The 18,093-nt window shown below is 44.3% G+C and overlaps 1 protein-coding gene and 1 long non-coding RNA gene across 3 annotated transcripts in view; one reads left to right on the top strand and one right to left on the bottom strand.

Moving 5' to 3' along the window:
* myo1d (myosin 1D) overlaps positions 1-18,093 on the top strand; it is a 711,487-nt gene that overhangs the window by 491,996 nt on the left and 201,398 nt on the right. For both annotated transcript variants that reach the window (XM_038778976.1, XM_038778977.1), the window contains exon 19: positions 2,789-2,893. In XM_038778976.1, coding sequence (XP_038634904.1) covers positions 2,789-2,893 — 105 coding nt within the window. The remainder of the gene's footprint in view (positions 1-2,788; positions 2,894-18,093) is intronic.
* Positions 1,866-15,391, bottom strand: LOC119954099. Its single transcript, XR_005458164.1, has 3 exons — positions 15,206-15,391; positions 2,767-2,839; positions 1,866-2,105 (listed from the first exon to the last, which is right to left on the bottom strand). It is a non-coding gene; the product is annotated as an uncharacterized LOC119954099 (long non-coding RNA).

Consider the following 18,093-nt stretch of genomic DNA (forward strand, 5'->3'; position numbering starts at 1 on the left):
GTTCCAATAGATTCTGAGGTGGCCAATAAGTCCAATACTCTGCTACGTGTGGGACAGGTGGTGCTTGAAGAGACTATTTGATAAGGTGTTTGGAGATTTGTCGGCTGTCTGCAGCATCTCACCTTCACCTCTGTCTGCTCCTGATGAAGTCTCTTGATGTGCTCTTTTTGCCTTTCTGACTAAACCTCTCTGTTTTGTTCGGTCACATGCCAGAGAACTGCATGGCTTGGCACAGATGCTTTGAGGACATCCCTGAAGTACTTCCATTCTATTCCTGTGTGTTTCCTGTCACGTCCAAGTTCTGAGTAGTATAGTTGCTTTTGAAGTCTGGTGTCGGGCATGTGAACAAGATGTCCCACCAAGTAGAGCTGGTTTTGACTCATTAGTGCCTCGTGTTGGGCACATTGACATGGTGCGTTGGATCGCCTTTCTTGCCACCGGAGCAAGGATCCTTGTGAAGGCTTCCCCTCTCCACCCAAAGAGTGGCCATTTGGGCCAAATACACTAGGGATGGTGTGTCCATAGAAGCAAACCCCACAAGAGTCAGTGCTTTCAGAGGACATGATGAAGAAGCTTGCTAGCAACATGGGCCATCACAAGTATAGCTTTAATACCATTGAAAAGATCAAGGAATTCCTTCCAATAGAAGAGGACTCTATGAAACCCAGTGCCATTGATTGAAATATAACTGAAAATGAAGCAAGGATTCGAGTTTGTATCTTATCTCCCCCTTACTGTTGGAAGTCTGCAGTGAGAATTGGAAATCCTTTCACAACTGAAAGAGAAAAGCTAATTTAATGCTATGAGTATGAACCATCATCAGAACTTGGTTCATAAAAATGTTGATTTGTATGTTTAATGTATTAGGATTTTATTAATGCCAAAATCATTAGACTCTTAATTCCAGATTTTTATTGAATTCAACATTTCACCATCTGCCGTGGTGGGATTCAAAACTGGTCTACAGAGCATTACCCTGATTCTCTGTGTTACTAGTCCAGGAACAATACCACTGTGCCACAGCCTCCCCTATAGCCTCCTTGCTGTAGGATTTTATAATTCCATCATTGTTTTTACATTGTATACTTCCCTTGTTTTTACTTTTAGTAAAGAGGTACAAAGAGAGGCAGCATGGTGGTTAGCATAAATGCTTCACAGCTCCAGGGTCCCAGGTTCGATTCCCGGCTGGGTCACTCTGTGCGGAGTCTGCACGTCCTCCCCGTGTGTGCGTGGGTTTCCTCCGGGTGCTCCGGTTTCCTCCCACAGTCCAAAGATGTGCATGTTAGGTGGATTGGCCATGAAAAATTGCCCGTAGTGTCCTAAAAAGTAAGGTTAAGGGGGGATGTTGGGTTACGTGTATAGGGTGGATACGTGGGTTTGAGTAGGGTGATCATGGCTCGGCACAACATCGAGGGCCGAAGGGCCTGTTCTGTGCTGTACTGTTCTATGTTCTAATTATAACTGAAAACGGAGATAAATGACATTTAAGAAACTGTGGCACAGTGGTAATGTCACTGTACGAGGAGGCAGAGGCAAATGCCCGAGAGGGCACCCGTTCAAATCCCACTACATAGTAGCTGATGAAATTTAAATTCAATTTATACAATCCGGAACTGAATCTAGTCTCTGATCATTGCTCTAAAAACCCATCTGATTCACGAATGTCCTTGAGGGAAGGAAATCTGCCACCCTTACGTGGTCTGGCCTACACATGACCTCCGTGCACAGCACTGTGGTCGGCTCCTAACTGCCCCTTGAAATGACCTTACAAGCCACTCAATTCAAGGGCAATTAGGAATGGGCAACAATGCTCCCCTTTCCGTTGACGTCCACATCCTATCAAACAATAAGAACCAGAGAAAATGTCAAAATGATGCTCAATTTTAATTTCATTTTTCATAATTGTAATATTTTCTTTTGGATGAGGCAAATATTTGAATCAAAGGAAAATAACAGTTATGGGAGAGAGCAGGCCTGTGGGTTCAGTTTTGGATTGCAAGTTGGCATTGATATGAATGGCAATTAGCCGCCTCCTATCCTGTTCTGTGCTGTACTGTTCTATGTTCTATGCTGTCAAGTTCTGTCATTCTCCACAGAAGTTTGATCTGAAAAATAGAACACAAAAATAGATCCTAGACACTGGCTAAAGACAACTGTTGTATGTGACTTTCCTGAGGTCATATACCCAGGTCATATGTTATAACAAAGAATCAAATTTCCAGGGATTTGAATTTTCCACTGTGTCAGATTGCTACCAGAGGCCTGAAAAAGTCTGTCGTCTGACCAAACAGAATCTATTTCCAGTCTGCCAGGCTGTGCATGATATGTGTGAAACCGAACTGTAAATTAAAACATTTAATTGCTAAATGCAATGTGACTACAAATTTACAATTCCTACATGTAATTTTCCTTTTTCACAACTTTCACAAGCCTTGATGATTCAATTTGAATTGTTAATGTATTATTCAGGAAGTGTCATGCAAATGAAGTGAGTTGCCTCAGTTTTGGGAATATTCTTTCTGGGAGTTCTGTCATCAAGTCACAACTGCAGGATTGGTTTCACCTTCAGAGTCACTCAATAGTTTCCATTTAAGTTTTTATTCCTGATCTTGTCTTAAAACTTACAGTAGTTTTGAAACAAAATTGTTATGAACAGCAAATACACGGGATCATCTCGTGTGTTAGTGGGATTACAATCACAGTCATTTTGATGAAGGACCGCAAGTCAGCAACTGTCCTTGCGATGGGACTGAAAAAGTCACTTACCAAATCATGGTTACTTTTTCAGAAACGGGATAATCCACAGATGACTCCTGCCTTCTCTGCAAGAGCCAGTGAGCTGAAGCGAAAAGACAAATACATGAACACACTCTTTTCCAGTCACGTACGGAAGGTAAGCACATGATTCGTTCTCTCAGCAGTTTGACAGAAGAATTTCTATTCAAAAGCATTTAGATTATCCTCAGCCTGTATAATTTTATTTTCTTCCCTAATAAATCAGTGAATAAATTGTGATGCAGGGGAATGTAGAACCCTGAATTAGCTGCTCAAAGAAAGCCACAATCATTGTCAATAACTCTAAGCTCAGAAAATAAATAAATGTAATTAGCATAAGTTCCATATGGTTAAGTAAAGAAAAGATCCTGTCAGCCATCTAGCTGTTCTCACAGATTCCACATCACCAACTCACTTAATCTGTCCAATTCTATTTTTAATTTTGAGTAAATAAAGCACTAGTTAAGTCTCAGCTGGAGTATTGCGCCCAATTCCGTGCATCATGCTTTAGAAAGGACGCCAAGGTCTTCAAAAGGGTGCAGAGAAGATTTATGGGAATGGTACCTTCCAATTTGAGGGATTCCAGTTTTTTGGAGAGATGAAAGATTGTTCTGGAAGTATTCTGGTAGTTTTCAAAGAGGGGTCTTGACGGAGGAGACAGTGAATTTGTTCCGTTGGTGGAAGAATCAAGAACCAGAGGATAATGATTTAATTTGAATGAATAAAGACCCAAAGGCAACATGGGGGAATGTTATGAAGCAAGTGGTTAGGATCTGGAATACAATGCCTGAACAACCAGAGGGGAGATGAGGATTTTTATTTTCCAGAAAGCAAGCTGTGCTGCAATGCATTGACTGAAAGGGGGATGGAGGCAGATTTAATAGTAACTTTCAAAATGGAATTGAAGGGATAGATTTCTAGGGCTATGTGGAGCCGGATTAAATCGATAGTTCTTTCAAAGAACTGACACAAGAGTGATAGGCCATATGACCTCCTTCTGTATTATGTTATTCTGTGACACTTCCTCAGCTTTACCTATATTGTCCCCTGGTGGTCCACTACCCAGCTTCCCCATCCAATACATCAACTGATCAAAATTGTTGACTTCAAATGCTATATCCAGTGACTTAAAACTAAAAGATTTTACACATATAGATGTTGGGGTCAGTGCCTTGCTCACAGTTGCTGTCAAAACAAAGAAGTCCATTTGGATCGAAAGAGAAAATACTGGAAAATCTCAGCAGGTCTGGCAGGATGCTTGGAGGGCCGAAGGCCCTGTTCCTGTGCTGTACTTTTCTTTGTTCTTTGTTTGGAATGGTCGCTGCATAATGCTGACAGAGGGAGTGAAGGGAAGATGTGTTTGGTGGTGGCATCACCCTGGAGTTGGCGAAAATGGCGGAGGATTATGCTTTCCATACGGAGACTGGTGGGATGAAATGTGAGACGAGGTGAACCCTATCCTTGTTCTGGGAGGGAGGGGTGGGGGCGAGGGTAGTGGCGCGGGAGATGGACTACACACTGTTGAGGGCCCTGTCAACAACTGTAGGTGGGAAATCATGGTTGAGGAAGAAGGAACACATTTCTGAAGCACCATTTTGAAAAGGGGCATCATCGGAACAAATGCGACAGAGGCGAAGGAATTGAGAGAAAGGGATGGCGTCCTTACAGGGTGTAAGGTGCGAAGAGCTGTAGATCAGATAGCTGTGGGAGTCAGTGGGCTTGTAGTGGATATTACTGGATAGTCAATTGCCGGAAATGGAGACAGAAAGATCAACGAAGGGAAGGGAACTGTCTGAGATGAACCAGGTGAAAGTGACGGAGGAGTGGAAGCTGGGAGGAGTGGAAGCTGGAAGGAGTGTGATCAAATTGAAAAAAGTCTTTCATTCCCCAACTATTTTGATGAGCATAATATTCACATGTTCTCAGATATTGTGACTATGTGGAATACCATGAGGTAAGAATGTTGGTGAAAATGGGTGGGGGAGAAAAAAGAAAGAGTTCAGGCTGGCAGACAACTTCTAATTTTTTTTTTAAACGAAGTGCTGGAAATGCTCAGCAGGTCTGGCAGCATCTGTGGAGGGAGGAAGTGAGCTGATGTCTCGAGTCAAATGTGAATCTTCTTTGCAACTGTTTCTGTTCCCGATCTCTAGCACCCAGAGTAGGGCAGCATGGTAGCACAGTGGTGCTTCACAGCGCCAGGGACCCTGGTTCGATTCCCCGCTTGTGTCACTGTCTGTGCGGAGTCTGCACGTTCTCCCCACGTCTGCGTGGGTTTCCTCCGGGCGCTCCGATTTCCTTCCACAAGTCCCAAAAGACGTGCTGTTAGGTGAATTAGACGTTCTGAATTCTCCCTCTGTGTACCCGCACAGGCGCTGTATTTTGCCAACTAGGATGTTTTCACAGTAACTTCATTGTAGTGTTAATGTAAGCCTACTTGTGACACTAATAAAGATTATTATTATTATTTTCCTTTTATTTTTATGTCTGTGCTGCTGATTTTTCTCTGACTCCCCTCTCTGACTAGAGTAAAGTGTCAACTTGAAGAGATCGCTTCTCACTGCACAACTTCAGAATATCCCAAATAATGTGTTTGCTAATGAAATGCTTTTGCAGTGCAGCTATGACAGCCAATTTTTGTACTACAACATCCTACAAACAGCAGTGAGATAAATGACCAGATAATCTGTGCAAGAGCATATTAAGAGCATTAAAAATAAAAGCAGAAGCCCTTTGAATCTGAAACTAGAGCGCTAAAGCTAAACAAAGGAAAATATGAAGGTATGAGGCATGAGTTGGCTAAGATAGATTAGGAAATTTCGTTCAACGGCATGATGGTGGATAGACGAAGGCTAATATTTAAGGAACAAATTTATTCATTGTAACAGTAATGCATTTCTTTCTGGAACAAAAATAGGACGGCATGATGGCACAGTGGTTAGCACTGCTGCCTCATAGCGCCAGGGACCTAGGTTCAATTCCGGCCACGGGTGGCTGTCTGTGTGGAATCTGCACTTCCTCCCCGTGTCTGCGTGGGCTTCCTCCGGGTGATCTGGTTTCCTCCCACAGTCCAAAGATGTGCAGGTTAGGTGGATTGGCTATGCTAAATTGCCCCCTTATAAACAGAATTAAGGATGGTATTCAATCCAAACAGGAGTCGTATAAAGTTGCTTGAAAAAGTAGCAAGCCTGAGGATTGGGAGCAGTTCAGAATTCAGACAAGGAAGACCAAGAGAATGTTTAGGAGGGAAAAATAGAGTATGAGTGTAAACTTGCAAGTAACATTAAAGGGGTCTGTAAAGGTTTCTATAAGTATTTAAAAAAGTAAACAATACAAATGTAGTTTCCTTACCGTCCGACTCAGAAGGATTTATAATAGGGATCAAGGAAATGGCAGAACAATAAAGCAGCTACTTTAGTTCTGTCTCCACAGAGGAAAACACAAATAACTTCCCAGAAATGCTAAGAACCAATTTGTTATGGGCCAGGGTATAGAGAACCCCAAAGTGTATCACGGAGTTCACCTGACCCACAACGTTTAATAGATTGTGGTATGGGGAGCACACAGCCCACTCTAAAGATGTGGGGCTGGTTTAGCTCACAAGGCTAATCGCTGGCTTTTAAAGCAGACCAAGCAGGCCAGCAGCACGGTTCGATTCCCGTACCAGCCTCCCCGGACAGGCGCCGGAATGTGGCGACTAGGGGCTTTTCACAGTAACTTCATTGAAGCCTACTCGTGACAATAAGCGATTTTCATTTCATTTTTTCAAATGGAAAAGTATTTTTTAAAGCAAAAACCATGTTTATTCTATGAACTCTAGTTAACCTTTTTAAAACATATAGTGAACAACTTAGCAACCATCAATTCAAATATAACCCCCAAAGAATACAACACTAAGTAATCCTTAAGCTGTCCTTTTAACACCCATAAGACTTTTTTTTAAACCTTTAAACAGAAGCGCATCAGGTTAAAGTCACTACTGAGTGCAGTTAATAGTTTTAAATCACCAAAGGATCGATTTACAGTCTTTAGAATACTGAGAGAGAGACTCATACACCTTCTGGCTGTGACTGCAACTATCCAGCTCTGAAAACGAAACTAAAACACACCCTGCAGCAAACATCCTAAAACGAAAGTAAAAGGCTGACAGACAGCCCAGCTCCACCCACACTCTGACATCACTGATAAACACTCATTTCTTAAAGGTACATTTCTTAAACACCCATTTCTTAAAGGTACTCTCACATGACACTATGTTCTAGTGAGAAGGATGAATTGAAGGACATCTGTATTACTAGAAAAATAGTGTGGAAAAATTTATCGGGCTGAAAGCTGATAAATCCCCAGGGCCTGATATGCTACATCCCGGAGGCAAACAGTAGACGTGTTAGTTGTCATCTTCAGAATTTTGGAACAATGCTGGCAGATTGGAGGGTGGCAAATGTAACCCCGCTATTTAAAAAAGGAGTGAGAGAGAAAACAGGGAGTTACAGACCAGTTAGCTTAACTTCAGTAGCAGGGAAAATGCTGGCATCTATTATAAAGATGCAATAACAGGAATTTTAGAGAATATCAATGGGGAGGGTGGCACGGTGGCGCAGTGATTAGCACTACACTCATGGCGCCGAGGACCCAGGTTCAATCTCGGCCCGGCTCACTGTCCGTGTGGAGCTTGCACATTCTCCCCATGTGTGCGTGGGTCTCACCTCCGCAAACCCAAAAGCGGGCAACGCGGTAGCATGGTGGTTAGCATAAATGCTTCACGGCTCCAGGGTCCCAGGTTCGATTCCCGGCTGGGTCACTGTCTGTGTGGAGTCTGCACGTCCTCCCCGTGTGTGCGTGGGTTTCCTCCGGGTGCTCCAGTTTCCTCCCGCAGTCCAAAGATGTGCGGGTTAGGTGGATTGGCCATGCTAAATTGCCCGTAGTGTCCTAAAAAGTAAGGTTAGGGGGGGTTGTTTGGTTACAGATATCGGGTGGGTACGTGGGTTTGAGTAGGGTGATCATTGCTCGGCACAACATCGAGGGCCGGAGGGCCTGTTCTGTGCTGTACTGTTCTATGTTCTATGATGTGCAGGGTAGGCCACACTAAATTGCTCCTTAATTGGAACAAAAAAGAATTGGGCATTCTAAATTTAAAAAAGAAACTATCAATGGGATTAGACAAAGTCAACATGGATTTATGAAATGGAATCATGTTTGACAAACCGTGGGCAGCACGGTGGCCTAGTGGTTAGCACAACCGCCTCACGGCGCTGAGGTCCCAGGTTCGATCCCGGCTCTGGGTCACTGTCCGTGTAGAGTTTGCACATTCTCCCCGTGTCTGCGTGGGTTTCGCCCCCACAACCCAAAAATGTGCAAAGTAGGTGGATTGGCCACGCTAAATTGCCCCTTAATTGGAAAAAATAATTGGGTAATCTAAATTCATTTTTTAAAAAGTTTGACAAACCTCCTGGAGTTTTTGAGGCTGTAACCAGTAGAATAGAAAAGAGTGAAGTTGATGCAGTCAATTTGGTTTTTTATAAAGCTCTTGATAAAAGTCTCACATAAGAGGTTAGTGTGAAAAATTAAATCACATGGGATTGAGGGCAATATATTGCACTGGATTGAGAATTGGTTAACAGGCAGGAAACGGAGAGTAGGAATAAATGGATCATTTTCAAAGTGGCAGGCAGTGACTACTGCCGTCCAAAAGGGATCAGTGCTTGTGCCTCAGTAATCCACCATATACATCACTGATTTGGATGAGGGAACCATAATTAACATTCCCAAGTTTGCAGACAACAGAAAACTTGTGAGAATGTGAGTGTTGAGGAGAATGTTTAGATGTTTCAAGATGTTTTAGACAAGTCGAGTGAGTGGGCAAATATACAGCAGGTGCAGTATAATGTGGATAATTGTAAAGTTATCCACTTCAGACAGAAAATCAGAATGGAGATGGATTGAGAAGCGTTATTGTAATATATGTGATGAATTGTTATTTAGTATATTCTGTTGCAATAATGTTATTAAACACTGGTTTAAAATACATACGGTAGCATGTTTCCTAAAGCTGTAATTAAGATGTCATAAAGAAGTAAGATCCAACCACTTCTTGGTTACTGATTAAGGGCTAATGGAACATTTTTTATATTTTGGATGATTTCCTGGAGCGTAGATAATTTATGAGGGATCTATTTATTCCTAGCTAAGCAGATGATGGAACTTGGTGGGATACAGATGATGTAATTAATGGGAGGAGCCAAGTCTGTAGTTTTGCAGTCTGTTATAGGTTTTAAGTAGAACTCCAGTTTTGCCAAATGCTGTTAGGTTGAGCAGAAGTGTACTGGATCTGCTCTTGAAGGATTTCTCTCCAAATGAAGCAAGTAGCCTGTTTCGTTAACATTATTTATAAGTGGAAGTTGAATTGTATTGGGTTGCTTAATTGGACTTAGTGGCAGGTGTACATAGTAACTTCAAGTTTTTCCTTTATTTAAGAACTGTTTAACTGATGATTGTAAAGCTATTTCTTTGACAATGTGGTTAATTCGGTGTTTAAATTAAAATTTGTTTTGACATAAAATACACCTATTGGTTAGTATCCTTTCCTCACAGTTCTACGAAAAGAAAAATTGTTTGGCTTTCCTGTTTGGTATCTTAACAAAAGTTGGGGTCTGGTGCATAGTACATGTACATAAGGGCCTACGTGTCCTAGTACACCAATCACAGAAAGTAAGCATGCAAGTACAGCAAGTAGTTTGGGAGGCAAATGGTATGTTAGCCTACATTGCAAAACAACTTGAGTACAAGAGCAAGGGTGACTCACTGCACCTGTTAAGGGCCTTAATGAAGCCACAAATGGAGTACTATTGGCAGTGTATCTCTCCTTATCTAAGAGGGAGCGCAGTGAAGGTTCACCAGACTGATTCCTGGAATGGCAGGTTCGATGTATGAGGAAAGATTGGATCAAATGGGCCTGTATTTACTGAAATTTCGAAGAATGAGTGGGGATTTAATTGAAACGTACAAAATTCTGACATGGCTGGACAGACTGGGTGCAGGGATGTTATTTCCTCTGATTGGGAAGACCTAGAATAAGGTGACACAGTGTCATGATACAGGGTAGACTATTTAGGACTGAGATGAGGAAAAGCTTCTTCACTCAGGTGGTGGTGACCTGTGGAATTTTCTACCACAGAAGACTATGTAAGCCAATTCATTGACTATATTTAAAAAGGCAATGGGATAGATTTCTAGATACTAAAGGTGTCAAGGCATATGGGAAGAGTGTAGGAGTGTGGTGTTGAGCTCGAGGATCAGCCATGATATTAAATGACAGAGCAGGGGGCTTCTGGTGTGCACCATGGAGTAAGTGGTCACACACAAGGCAGCTCCTGCCCAAGGTTACAGAAAAGAGCTCTTTTTTAAATCAATACGGGGTGGAATTTTGATGAAAAGGCGTAGGTGAATGTTGGAGGAGTACTTTCCCCCAGGAATGGTATGTTTCTTGGTTATCAAACCCGCAGAAACAGTGAAAGATTTGGCTAGAGCTGCAGCAAAGACAAAAGCCTCTTCCAGCATGCAGGCAGGGGAAGGGTGAGCTTAAAGGCTTCAAGCTGACTTGAGGGCCTTTATGAAAGCTGAATTCTAGCAGCAGAGGGAACAACTGTGAAAAGATCTCACCAAGGCCATTGAAGAAGCGGTGACGGCTGACATCCGGTGACGGCGGGCGGGAGGCAGCCGCGCGTTGGAGGGCTCCCGTTCGGGAACGGCATTGTCGGGGATTGACGCCCAGTCCTAGGGGCAGCGAAGGTGGTGAAGGCCAGGAAAAAGCACAGGGAAGGGATATGTTGAGATCCAGTAAGAAAACGGCTGTGAAAACAGCTGAAAGTTCGTCGGGGAGTAGAAAGGTCACCGTGGGGTCACCAAGTAAAATGGAGGCTGGAGCACCCGGGGAGGCTGCATTGCTTACGGCTAAAGAAATAACTAAGGTAATGGCTGCGGAACTCGAAAGGCAGTTTACAAAATACATGGAGACAATGAGGAAGGAGATGAGGGAAGTTTTGAGTGTGCTGGTGGAGGAGGCATTATTGCAGCATGGTGATCAACTTACATCGATGGGGAAGGAGTTGAGGAAGGTGATGGAGATTAATAAGGATCTGCGAGGAAAAATGGAAGACCTGGAAAACAGGTCAGGCCACAGAATTTGAGGATTGTGGGGCTGCCCGAAGGAGTTGAAGGGCCGAGACTGACTGAGTATTTTGCTGCGATGCTGGCGAAACTATTGGGTGAGGGGGAGGATCCCTCCTGATATGAACTGGATCGGACTCATCAGTCGTGGAGGCCTGAACGAAAGGCGAGTGAGCCGCCAAGGGTAGTGACTCTGTGCTTCCGTAGGTACAGTGTGAAGGAGAAGGTCTTGTGCTGGGCCAAGCAGAAGCGGGTGGTGCAGTGGGCTGGAGCTGGTATACGTGTGTACCAGGACTTTACGGTGGAGCTGGCGAGGAGGCGGGCTGCCTTCAACCGGGTGAAGAGGGCAAGGTGCAGTGCGGCATTGTATATCCAGCGAAGCTGAGGGTGACTTACAAGCTCAAGGACTTTTATTTTGGAACGGCGGAGGCAGCGGAGGAGTTTGCAAAGGCAGAAGGACTGTAGCAATTCAAACCATTGAAAAATGGCCATGTGCTGATGTAACCTCATGACTGTATTTTCTTTTTTTTTGTTTGTTTGTTTCACTGCGTGCGGGTGTTTGGGCTAAAGGAGCCGATGTTGTATATATTTGGGCAAAGGAAGTGAAGGGACTTTCACTCGAAGAGAGGGCTCTTTGGGTGTAGGTGGATATGCGGGGTTTGTGTGCTAAGAGGGGATTTCTGGGCTTTCCTAGGGCTTTCCAAGGGGGAAAGGGACCCAGACGGGGGCCTCCGCGCTGGCCGGTCTAAGCCAGCCAGTGAACGTGAGTGAGGTCGGGGGAGGGGTTGCGGTCATCGGAGCCTGGCAGAACAGGGTCCGAGTGGTCTAGCCGGGGTGGGGGGTGAAGGAACCGAGGTTGGGGGAAGGAGTTTTACAAGAGGCAGTGGACGGGAGGAGTGGGGGGGGGGGGGGGGGTTACAACTCTTGGGTATCATGTACGGCACTCTTTCAGAAGTTGGACGGCGTTGAGTGTGTTGGGGGGGAGTGGACTCCGTGGTGACCATGAGCGGTTTCGGACTCTTTTTTTCTTTTTCTCCTTTAGAACATAGAACAGCACAGAACAGGCCCTTCGGCCCTCAATGTTGTGCCGAGCCATGATCACCCTACTCAAACCCACGTATCCACCCTATACCCGTAACCCAACAACCCCCCCCTTAACCTTACTTTTTATTAGGACACTACGGGCAATTTAGCATGGCCAATCCACCTAACCCGCACATCTTTGGACTGTGGGAGGAAACCGGAGCACCCGGAGGAAACCCACGCACACAGGGGGAGGACGTGCAGACTCCACACAGACAGTGACCCAGCCGGGAATCGAACCTGGGACCCTGGAGCTGTGAAGCATTTATGCTAACCACCATGCTACCCTGCTGCCCCTTTGTTCTTTGTTTCCACCGTGGTAGGGTTTGTTTTATTGGATGCATATATTGACAGGTGGGCCGTTGTTTGGTGTGGTGGGAGGATGGGATCGTTATTGTTAAGGGGATTGATTTTGTATTTGTTACTGTTTACTGTCTGTGGGTGGGGTGTAAATGTTGAAGGAAAATGGAGAATAAAAACATTAATTTTTTTTAAATGACAGAGCAGGCTGGAAGGGCCACATAGAACATAGAACATAGAACAGTACAGCACAGAACAGGCCCTTCGGCCCTCGATGTTGTGCCGAGCAATGATCACCCTACTCAAACCCACGTATCCACCCTATACCCGTAACCCAACAACACCCCCTTTAACCTTACTTATTAGGACACTACGGGCAATTTAGCATGGCCAATCCAAATGACTTACTTCTGCTCCTATTTTCTACCTTTCTATGCTTAGTCTACTCAGTCTTTCCTTGTAGAACAATCTTATCATTTCAGAAAACAATTTAGTAAACCTTTGTGACATTTCCTTCCCGCTAGAAGAAAGTCAAAACTGTATTCTGGGTGTGATCTCACCAAGGCTCTATACAATTACAGTATGATCTCTTTACACTTGGACCTGGAATTTTGCAGAGTCAGGATGACTCCAGAGCCAATTAAAAATGGCGGTGGGGTCAGATTCGAGGATTCTCGCCCCCATTCCCAAAGCTGGTAATTTTCATCAACACGGGATAAGCATGTGTGGAGCGAACCCTCACTCTGCACTCCCATCTTGGCCGGTTCCATTGCAAGGTTAGACATCTCCTAGTTCCCCCGCAATTTTGTGGTGTTGGGCCAGCTTCTTAACTATTATAGTTCATGGCCCCTCGGAGGAGTAATTCCTGACTTGGCCGTGAACATCTGGCCCTTATACTTCAATGCCAATGTAAGAAAATCGAGTATGTTTGCTTTCCTAATTGCTTGCTGTACCTGCATGTCAACATTCTGTGACTGCTCCCTATGAATAACAGCAATTCTCAGACATTTAAAACAATGGGCAGGATTCTCCGACCCCCGCTGCTCCGACACCGGCTGCCAAATCCTCTGGCGCGTTTTTTTGGTGGGGGCAGGGATCACGCCGCGCCGGTCGGGGGCCGTTGGCAATACCCCCCCGGCGATTCTCCGGTTCCCGATGGGCCAAGCAGCCTCCCGTTTTCAGCCAGTCCCGCCAGCGGGATTAGACCAGATCCATACCGGCGGGACCTGGCTCTGAGGGCGGCCTGCGGAGTCCTCGAGGGGATACGGGGGGATACGGCCCCGGGGGGGCCCCCCACGGTGGCCTGGCCCGCGATCGGGGCCCACCGATCTGCGGGCGGGCCTGTGCCGTGGGGGCACGCTTTCCCTCCGCGCCAGCCTGTATAAAGCTCCGCCATGGCCTGCGCGGAGAAGAAACCCCCTGCGCATGCGCTGGGAACATGCTTGCGCTCCTGCGCATGCGCCAACTCGTGTCGGTCGGCGGAGGTGGAGACACTTGAAATGAAAATCACTTATTGTCACAAATAGGCTTCAAATGAAGTTACTGTGAAAAGCCCCTAGTCGCCACATTCCGGCGACTGTGTGGGGAGGCTGGTACAGGAATTGAACCCACGCTACTGGCCTGCCTTGATCTGCTTTAAAAGTCAGCTATTTAGCCCAATGTGCTAAACCAGCCCCTTGTGACCATCAGGGGAGGTTCTGGACAGAATGCCTAATGTGACTTTATGCAAGCACCACACCCCTAATTAGGACATGATTGCACAATACAATAGGGCATTGAACATCAGCTCAGCTGTTAATGAGTATTGATATTGCTGCAGCGCGTCTCATGGCCTCAATAACTGCTTCATTAAAAATCGAGCAGCAACCTTCCAACAGCAAAAGAAACAGAAGGCGCCAGATTTCGGGCAGCCAGACGTGTGAGTGGTTCACGCCACTCTTTGGCGCGGGTACGGCCCGCCCCGCCGGATACTAGAGAATCCCGACCAATATTCTGCCTTCCTCTCAAGTGAATAATTTTACATTTCTCCACATTATATTTCCATCTGCCAAGTTTTTTTGTCACTCACTAATACCTGACAATATCCTTTGCAACCTCCGTGTCTCCCTCACACCTTAATGCCCCACTGGCTTTGTAGTAATCAGTAAACTTTTACAGCACCTTCCAAGCCCTCTCCCACTAGAAGATCAAGGGCATCAGATGCATGGGAACACCACCACCTGAACGTTCCCCTCCAAGCAGCACACTGTCTTGCCTTGGAAATAAATCGCCATTGCTCCATTGTTGCTGAATCAAAATCTTGGAACTCCCTTCCTAACAGCACTGTGGGTGTATGTGTACCACATGGACTGCAGCAGTTCAAGAAAGAAGCTCACCACCAGTTTTTAAGGACAGTCATCGATGGGCACTAATGCTGACAGAGCCAGTGGCGCCGACATCCTTTAAAAGAATAAATGAAAATTATACTCTGTGCCCTTATATCAGTTATTGATATATACTGTGAGTCGCTGAGACCCAAGCACTGATCCTTGTGGTACTCTGCTAGATGCACTCAACCAACCTGAAAATTATCTGATTTTTCCTATGCTCTTTTATATCTGTTAAAGAATCCTAAATCTATGTTAATTATTATTTCCATCGGCATGAATCCTAATTGTGTGTACTGACCTTTTATGCAACACATTATCGAAAGCTCTTAAAAACTCCAAATATATCTATTGGTTCCCCCCTCTTTAGGAGCAAATTTTAAAAAAACAAGAGGTTTTATGATTTTCTAAGTGTCTTATTATAGCATCCATAATATTAGATTCTGGCTAACTGGCCTTTGTTCCTTATTTTCTCTTTCCCTTCCCTCTTGATTAGGAAGGTTATGTTTGCTACTTACCAATCCACTGGGATCATTTGGAATCCAGAGATTTTTCTCTCTTTTGAATAAACAAGTTTGAAACACAGGAGTAAAAAAAATCAGACCATGGAAGGTTTTTTTTTAAAGTTCCACATAAACCTTGCAAGCCTAGAGGGAAATTAAAAAAAAAAATCTGGCGCCTTCTGTTTCTTTTGCTGTTGGAAGGTTGCTGCTCGATTTTTAATGAAGCAGTTATTGAGGCCATGAGACGCGCTGCAGCAATATCAATACTCATTAACAGCTGAGCTGATGTTCAATGCCCCTATTGTATTATGCAATCTCGTCCTAATTAGGGGTGTGGTGCTTGCACAAAGTCACATTAGGCATTCTGTCCAGAACCTCCCCTGATATTCACAATGTCATGCAAGTTGCTGGCAGGAAAAGTGCATTAGTGGCTTCCTGCCAACATCCAGACAATGGGCAGATGCAGGAGCTTAGAGCATGAACCACCTACCTTGTCCACTACTGGTGCATTGTCATTGAGACACCCCCAGCAGCTTTGTGGGGACACTGGCATATGGCTTTTAATGCTATGGAGTTCTTGTCAACTGAGACATGGGCTCTAAAAAGGGCTATTGAATGGCACACAGCATCTTACCTGCACAAAGTACTGCACCCAAATATTCTTGGAAACATAATGAGCTAAACTGAAACATGTTGTATGGATTTCCATGGGCCTGTGAAATATATTAGCTGGCCAGGCAAGACTGTGTTTCCTCCAGTTGTGCAATTCTAGAATAAAAGAGAAATCTTTCAGTTTACATGGTGTGTCTTTATAGGTTGTAAAGACTCCCAGAGTAAATGCAGACCTATGTTATTATAATGTGCAGGATCATGCTAGATGATCGATCAACTTTTACTTGTGCAGTACCAGTAATTTCCATTGGGATAGAAAAATACTGATCATCTCAGGTTTCGGCATGAAGTTTAACAGTAGTAGGGGCTGTTTAGCACACTGGGCTAAATCGCTGGCTTTGAAAGCAGACCAGGAAAAGCCAGCAGCACGGTTCGATTCCCGTAACAGCCTCCCTGAACAGACGCCGGAATGTGGCGACTAGGAGCTTTTCACAGTCACTTCATTGAAGCCTACTCGTGACAATAAGTGATTTTCATTTCATTTCATTTTTCATTTCACGTGCATTTATTTCAAAACTGATAGGTAAAATCATAAAGTGCATTTCTATTTTTCCTCCAAGAATTTCCATTTGTCATTCCAGGCTTATGATACCATTCTACATTGCAAAGTTTCTGTATTTAAAAAAAGACTTGTAAAAATCCAATTTTTTCAAACACCATGCCTGTTTTGGCAGCAACGTGAATGTGTGTAAAGATATTTGTCAACTTCAGTGGCATCAGTCTTGTCTGAAGCTCTGCCCCAATATTTCTCTGCGTCTGGTACATTTTATATTGATTTGTCATGCTTGTTGGAGGACTGGCGTGGAGGAGTTCTGCTGCCTGTAGTGATCTGGCTGGAATGCACTGACTGAAAGGATGGTAAAAGCAGATTCAATAATAACTTTCAAAAGGGAATTGGATAGATCCTTGAAGGGTAAGCATTTGCCAGGGTTATGAGGAGTGGAGTAGTGGCACCCTTTGGATAGCAGTTTCAAAACGCTGGCACAGTTATGATGGGCTGAATGGTCTCCTTCCATGCTGCATCATTCTGTGATTCCATGATTAACTGAATTAATACAGCAATGAAATAAAGTAATTGCTGAAACTCGCTCTCTTTTATTCAGAGAAGGGAATTGGAATCTGGATCTTAGTGCAGCTGAGGGGAAAGTTCATGAAGCCTGAAGGTCATGATAGCATTGCAAGTCAACCCGAGTGAAGAGCTGCACCTGAGCTGACAGACCTGATGCTGTTACTAAACCTATTCTGTTCTTACTAAGTACTGATGATTTGGTTTTAGTGTAACCTTGTCAGCCTCAATAGGTTTGTAAAAATACTTTTTTCACTATATAACAAAGATTTATTTCCCCTTAAAACAAATATTTATCCAGGAATTTTACAGTCGTCAAGTGTAGTCACAGTTGCAGTGTAGAAATGTAACAAGCAATTTGCACATTGTAAGGTCCCATGAACACAAGTGTGATAATAACCAGGTAAGCTGCTTTATTAATATTGTTTGAGGGATAAACATTGGTCAGGACGCCAGGGAGAACACCCCTGCTCCTCTGCAAATAGTGCCATCAGAATCTCTCGTGTCTACCTGAGATAGCAGACAGAACCTTAGCTTTAACATATCGTCTGAGACAGAGCACATCTGCACCCCCCCCCCCCCCCCCCCCCCCCGCCCACCCCCACCCCCAGGCTTCCCTGGAGTATCCGCCTAAATGTGAAAGTGCGACCCATTGAGCCATAGCTGACATTTATTTAAAAAAAGAATTATGCTCCCCTAGAGTAAACCTATAAATACATGCAGCAGGACTTCCTCAAGTAACCCGTATGATATCAGGTAGCCAATTATGGATCCATTTTCAAAGTAATTCAAGTGAAACAATTATTATTTTAATCTGGATCCATGTTTATTTGGCCTAAACGAATGATTTTATTTGCCAGTTGCTACAAAGAGTGGTGGACTTAATTTTGTTTCAGCTAATGCTTTGATTTTAAACAAGTCTGCGTTTGCTGCCATCACAGCTACAGGAGATATATTCACCAGACATGCAGTCGCAGAGTCTATAACTCCACTGCCAGAGACTCCACAGGTACCTTCCTGCCTGCAGCAAAGAATAGAACCATCCATAATATTGAGCGGCATAAAGATATTTTAACAAGGGCAGCATCAAAAAAAGGTGTTTTCTACATCATGATTAAGATGTGCCCTTCTCGCGGTATATTGAACCCGAAAACGTTAGTTGTCC

The sequence above is a fragment of the Scyliorhinus canicula genome, chromosome 19 (assembly GCF_902713615.1).
Source record: "Scyliorhinus canicula chromosome 19, sScyCan1.1, whole genome shotgun sequence".
Taxonomy (NCBI): domain Eukaryota; kingdom Metazoa; phylum Chordata; class Chondrichthyes; order Carcharhiniformes; family Scyliorhinidae; genus Scyliorhinus; species Scyliorhinus canicula.